Raw genomic sequence first — 6,076 nt, 5'->3', positions numbered from 1 at the left:
GGCACAAAAGCAAGGCCTGGGGTTGGTGTGTTTGAGCGTCAGGTGAAGTGGCCCCCCCATCCCCCAAACAGGAAAAAGCTCAGTATTTGCTCAGAGATAGAGACCTGCTGTTGTGACGTGGCCTGTTCCACCTCCACCCATTACACGGGGATGATCCTGGGGGATGGGGGGCCACAAAAGAGACGCAGGAGGAGACACTCCCACCCTGGCCGGACTGGGGCTTTGGGGCCAGAAGGTTCACAATACGCGGTTTGTCCGAACGTCACGGCTTTTATTGGGAGTTGGGGGTTTTGGGTGCCCTGTCAGGTGATCAGAACATTAAAAATGGACTCAACGTAAAATAATCTTCTGGACCCTTCTAGGACATGGCCATGACCAGTAGTGCTAGAAACCAGTCTTCAAGCCCCCAGTGCCAAGCCATGGCCCCCCACTTGCATACCTGTGGTCTCCCCCTGCCAGGCACCCTATGCTGGGCACAGGGACATCCCTGCCAGGCCCAGAGGGCCTTGTGATTTTAAGGCAGTCAAATCTCGCAGCCTGGTTCAGTGCCAGCTCCAAGGGCTACTGGGCAGCTGCAAGGGTCTGAGGCCCTTATGCATTCCTGTGAGTCGGGTGTCCCCAACCCAGGCCCTTGACTCTGCCCCTGAGCTTGCAGCTGGATACAAAGTGCAAAAAAGCTTGGCTCCTTCTGTATTCTTTAAAAAAGTCTCTAAAAACAGCCTCCAAGTCCACGCCCTTCCTGGCCCATCAGGTCCTGGTGGCATCTCAGGGTCCTGCCCCCCACCCCCACCCCGGCTCCTGCAGGCAGACCTTATTGCTGTGCTCCGGGCCTGGGGGCGGCTGAGGTGCCCCTCTGTCCTCCAGCAGGGCACGAGTGACCTGAGAGGCCCACTCAGGCAGAAGAGACGCAAGCTGGGCCGTCCAACTGGTTTCAACTGCCAGCTTTACCAATGCAGCATTTATTTTAAAATTAAATTAAATTAAAAAAAAAAAAGATTGCATCACCAGGTAGTTTTCTCGATTAAGGATGCAGCCTGACCAGGGCGGGCCGTGGCCGGGCGGCAGCAGCATCACACTGGGCCATTTAAGGCAGCTCCTTCCGGCGGGGCATCTCTCTTCCTGCAGGAATGGGGTGGGGTTGGAGCCGTGCGGGCTGCGGGCCCCGTCCGCACCCCCTACCCCCACATTCAACCTGCTCACCCGTCCTTTGTCACTGTCCCCAGGGTGGCCACCATGGCTGGGGCTGTTGTGACTGCCATGATGGGCCCTAGGGGGACCGCCACGGCCACCGCAGAAGAGACTGCTGGGCTGGGTATGGCGGGGCCAGCCTTGCTCAATGCTGTGGTGATGGCCACAGCAGCCTCGGGGGGCGGAGCCATGGCTGGGGCAGCGGTCACTTCCTTTGGCGCGGGGCAGGCAGGGTCTAACAGCCGGCTGTTGGCACACACGGCCCTGTGTGGCAGACACGGGTTCCGGTTACGGGCACCCCCACCCTCAGCGCCACTCCACCTCATGCCAAAGGACCAGCTGGACAAAAAGGTCCAGGTGGCCTGGAGCACCATCTTTGGCCCCTCCCACTCCTGCCCTCTGTGGGGTGGCCCAGGTTGTGCCCAGCTAGGCAGCTCTGCGGCCCCGAGTTCCAAGTACTGGGACAAGTTGCCTGTCCACGGATGACCTCAAACCTCCTTCCAGGCAGCGCTCAGATCCTGTGCTGAGCCTTACACTGGGCAGTGTGGGGAAACCGCCGGAGGGATGGGAGGGGAAAGAGGATCCTGCTGGGCATCTAAGGGGCTTGCTCTGGAGGGAGTCAGGCACCCCAAGGCCCAGCCTGGCCACGAGCAGCAGATGAGCCCTCTGGCCTCCTGCAGGGCGAGGACACTGAGTGTCTGACCCAGTGAGGGGCGCTCAGGCCGGGCGGGGGTGCAAGGAGCTCACCTGCAAGCTGGGCCGCCAGGACAGTGCAGGCACAGCTCTAAGTGTCAAGTTTTATGCAGACAGCCCCGTGGAAAAAAGCAACTTACTTTGCACAATGATATTCCCCACTTTTCAGAGCAAAGCTTTTTACGGGTTGTTTAGGAAAAGTGGGTAAAGGTTTGTTTTGGTTGACAGAGTCTCTGATGCCCAGGCCGGAGTGCAATGGTGCGATCTCCGCTCACTGGTTCAAGCGATTCTCCTGCCTCAGCCTTCCGAGTAGCTGGGACTACAGGCGCCCGCCACCACGCCCGGCTAATTTTTGTATTTTTAGTAGAGACGGGTTTCACCATATTGGCCAGACTGGTCTGGAACTCCTGACCTCGTGATCCACCTGCCCCGGCCTCCTAAAGTGCTGGGATTACAGGCGTGAGCTACTGTGCCTGGCTGGGTAAAGACTGTTAAGAATTTCAGTGACTAGGCTGAGTGCGGTCACTGCTCAGCGCAACAGCGCAAGACTCCATCTCAAAAACAAAAACACAAACAAAAAATTATTTTCAGTGACTAAACTTTTAAGAAGGAATGAAGCCCACGCAGGAACTCTGTATGACTTTCAACCTGAGGGGCTCTGGCCTGGGCTTCCCAGTGACTTTGGCATCGGGACATCCACTGCTGTGGCATTGGCCCCGTTTCCCGTGCTGTGCCCCCCACTTGCTGCAGATGCCCTGAGGACAGGGTGGCCAAACAAGGGGAGAAGCTGTGAGCACAGACGGGGCCTGCCGGTCAACAGGGCGGGGAGACCAGCCCGGCGCTGAGCTTGCAGCTTGGCTGGGGGAGATGCCTGGAGCCCCAGTACCACACAGACCTTCCAGGACTGCTGGGGGTCAGCGAGCAGGACCCTCTGAGGTGTCAGACCTGCTCCACATGTGAGGGGAGGGCAGCACAGGGGAGACGCATGCAGGCTGAGGCCCTTCACAACCACGGAGCCAGGAGGGACTGGGATGTACCACCAGGCGACAGGCACCTCGTCCCCTCCTAGAGGAATCCAGTCCAAGGACTTCCCCACTGTTGCCTGGACCCACTGGGAGCTCAGGCCCCAGGGCCTTTGCACAGCTGTACCCTTGCCGGGTGCACCCTCGTCCCCCCGTCAAGCCCAGTCCTACCCTCCCCCTTAGGTTTACCTGGCCCTGGCATCTACCCCATCTGTCCTGCCCTCCTGCTAATCTCCCACCCCCTGACCCCAGAGGCCAGAGAGGTATCTGTTCACTGAAGAATGCCAGGGACCTTCTTCCTGTGGAGGGATGGATGGGGTTCAGCTTGCTGGAGGGGCCGGCCAGACGCCAGCCTCCTCACAGGGAGTGCCTCCCTCTCCACTCTCTCCCCAGGAATGGCTCTTGGGGGCTCAAGGGAGCCTGGGCCTCTGCCCACCTGCAAGCTGCCTCCAACTCTCAGGGTCTGGACCCCCCAAATGCAGTCCTGAGGCCCCCGCCCCCATTCTACTGTCCTGCTTCTGAGGCGTCTGGGAATCACAGGCCTCCCTGGAAGGGGAGCAGCGGGCGAGGTCTGTGTGAGCTCCACAGATGCCCGCTCGCCTGCCGGACTTAAAAGTCTGTGCCCCTCCCTGACCACCAGGGTACCCAGATCCCAGGCGGCTCAGCCAGGCCCAGAGCCCCAAGAGCTGGGCTGTTCTCTCCAACCGGGATCTGGGGTAGGGGCTGCTCCCCCACGTCCCTGGAGGACTGTCTGGGACACCCAGGCCCTGTCTTCTTGTCTTAACCACTCATAACGGAGAACACAGATGTTCTGTCCAAGAAACGAGCCCCACCCTCCTCCCATCCGGCTCCACTTAATGTGCAGCATCACCCTGAGCATCACCCCCCGAGCCAGCCTCTGAGGGTCACAGGCACCACCACCACCCCGAGCCAGCCTCTGAGGGTCACAGGCACCACCACCACCCCGAGCCAGCCTCTGAGGGCCACAGGGCCATGGGGGAAGCAGTGTGGGGAAGACCTCTGGCCTGGCCTCGGCCTGCTCTGGGGGGAGCTGAGACCTGGGGACGGCCTGGAAGCCGCACCCTTTGCACTTGGGCAGGCCCGCCCCGCTCCCCACGCCCCACACACCTGCCGACAGCCTCCTCTGTCCTGGCCCCTGTGGGCCGCGGGGGGGCCTCCCGGCCAGGACTCCTGCTCACGGCATCCACGGCACTCGCTGCCTTCTGGTAGTCCTCGCTGTCGGAGCCCCCAGAGGAGCTGCTGTCAGAGGCCAGCAGGGGGGCCTTCCTGGTGACACATACGTTCCAGGCACATGGAGAAGCTGGGCTGACTGCAAAGGAGGAGGCCTGTGCTGTCCAGTGAGGCAGGAGGGGCCACAGGGCACGGCCACCCTGGCCATAGGGCCCCCATACATGTGGCCTCTCACATGCAGCCTGTTGCCTGCACACGTGTGCCTGTGTGAGAGCCGCATGATGAGGCAGACAGGCTCACGCACCTGCCATGGGGTCTCCACACAAGCAACCCTGTTGCCTCCCCCATGATACAGGGCAACACGCCTTGGTCTCACAGGAGGACACAGAGGCTCAGGGAGGGGCCCGCTCCACCTCATATGGTCCTGCCACAGCTCCTTCAAGCACCTGGGACACCAGTGTTGGCAGCCAGCTGTCACTCTCCTGGAGCTCTCAGCCTTATCTGGGGCAGCTTCTGAGCCTGACTAGGGGGCTGGGGGCCAGGGGCTCTGATCAGGCCCCAGAACGGCTTCCTGCCAGCACCCCACCCACATACATCTCAATACTGGGGTCCCGGGGCTGCTCGCCGGAACCCGGGGTGCAGGCCTGGGCTGTGCCACCTACTCAGACCGGACTCAGGGCCAGCCTGATGGCCTTGCTGCCTCCCCCTGGGGGCCTCCCCATCTGCACGTGGCTGCTCCAGTCCCACTGCTGTATCAAACCCCAACGTCACCAGAGGCCCAGCAGCATGCGGGGCCCTGGCCACCACCTCCCACTGCCCCCAAGGAGGGCGGCCAGCTGGCCTCAGGCCTTAAACTGGGCAAGGCTGGGCCTCTGCAGGAGCCTGGGTGCTGCCTGCACTACTCCTACTCACAGGCTTTCTCAGGGCCTTGGCTCCGGCTGCCCTCAGCCCGGCTGCGTTCTGTGTCCACTGGAGAGCTGCACCTGGGCCCTGACTCGGAGCTGCAGGCAAGCACGAGGACAGGGTCAGTCCCGGGGGACGGGCGCCTCCTGACCCTGATGGGCACTTCCTGGCACGGCCCCCTCCTGCCAGCGCATTTGTTACCAGCAGAAGGGCTGGAAGTCGGTGAACTTGGCCCAGCCTTTCTCCTCTGGAGCTGAGGTGCCAGCTGCCCACACGCTGGCACCCACGTCCCTCACCACTCCTGGGGCTGTGGGTGTCGAGTTCGCTGGCTCATCAAACACTGCCGTCCACATGGCGCCTGCTGGGGGAGACACGGGTCAGGTGTGGGCAGGCCTGCCTGGGGTGCTGCAGGCAAAGGGAAGGCAGCACCCCCACCCCAGGGGCCCCACAGAGGTTGACAGGAACATGGAGCTGATCCAGGAGGGAGGGCTGGGCAGTGCGCATCAGCCCCTCAGAGAGCAACGGGGCAGCTTGAGGGCCCTGACAAGCTGCCAACACCCATGAGGCATGTGACCCGAGTCTCAGGGAGGCGCCTGAGGGGCCCCAGGCCTCCAGCAGGGCTGAACTGACCGTGGAGGTGACACCACTGCCCTGCCCTAGCCAGGAACGCAACCGACAGAGACGGCAGCTCACCGAGCACCACTGGCCCCTCCCTGGCCTCGAGGATGGGGTGCCTCCCTCCTATCTGGGATGTTCGTGCTTCCCCAGGGTGTCACCCTTGCTCCGTCAGCCTCAGCTAAGAGCTCAGCACCTCCTAACAGAGATTCCTGTCCCCCCGCAAAGTCCTGAGTGCCGCACAGATTCCGGTCCGCCCTGCCCACAGTCCTGAGTGCCGCACAGATTCCTGTCCCCCCCGCCCACAGTCCTGAGTGCCTCAGTGCTGCCTCCAGGGCAGGGGTAAGGAGAGGGGTCTTATCAGCCATGCGGCCTGTGAGGTGGACCAGCTCCTGCCACAGACGTAGGCTGTGAGGGTGGCGGCCGGCCTGAGCTGCTGTGCTGGGGAGGGCGTCAGGCCCGTG

General features: G+C 62.3%; 1 protein-coding gene across 19 annotated transcripts in view; it reads right to left on the bottom strand.

The window, feature by feature from the left end:
* Positions 1 to 170: 170 nt before the first annotated feature.
* The window catches only part of LOC105489750 (protein phosphatase 6 regulatory subunit 2), a 100,842-nt gene continuing 94,936 nt past the window's right edge, over positions 171 to 6,076 (bottom strand). For 12 of the 19 annotated variants that reach the window (XM_011754777.2, XM_011754783.2, XM_071080831.1 and 9 more), the window contains 5 exons: positions 5,199 to 5,358; positions 5,007 to 5,095; positions 4,032 to 4,233; positions 1,201 to 1,452; positions 171 to 1,119 (listed from right to left, as the gene is read on the bottom strand). In XM_011754777.2, coding sequence (XP_011753079.2) covers positions 1,071 to 1,119; positions 1,201 to 1,452; positions 4,032 to 4,233; positions 5,007 to 5,095; positions 5,199 to 5,358 — 752 coding nt within the window. In that variant the 3' untranslated portion in view covers positions 171 to 1,070. The remainder of the gene's footprint in view (positions 1,120 to 1,200; positions 1,453 to 4,031; positions 4,234 to 5,006; positions 5,096 to 5,198; positions 5,359 to 6,076) is intronic. The other 7 variants (XM_024795373.2, XM_024795375.2, XM_011754779.2 and 4 more) reach the window with 1 other exon arrangement.

This window comes from Macaca nemestrina, chromosome 15 (genome assembly GCF_043159975.1).
Source record: "Macaca nemestrina isolate mMacNem1 chromosome 15, mMacNem.hap1, whole genome shotgun sequence".
Taxonomy (NCBI): domain Eukaryota; kingdom Metazoa; phylum Chordata; class Mammalia; order Primates; family Cercopithecidae; genus Macaca; species Macaca nemestrina.
The sequence above is the reverse complement of the archived record's forward strand: the minus strand, read 5'-3'. Positions and strand labels throughout refer to the sequence as shown.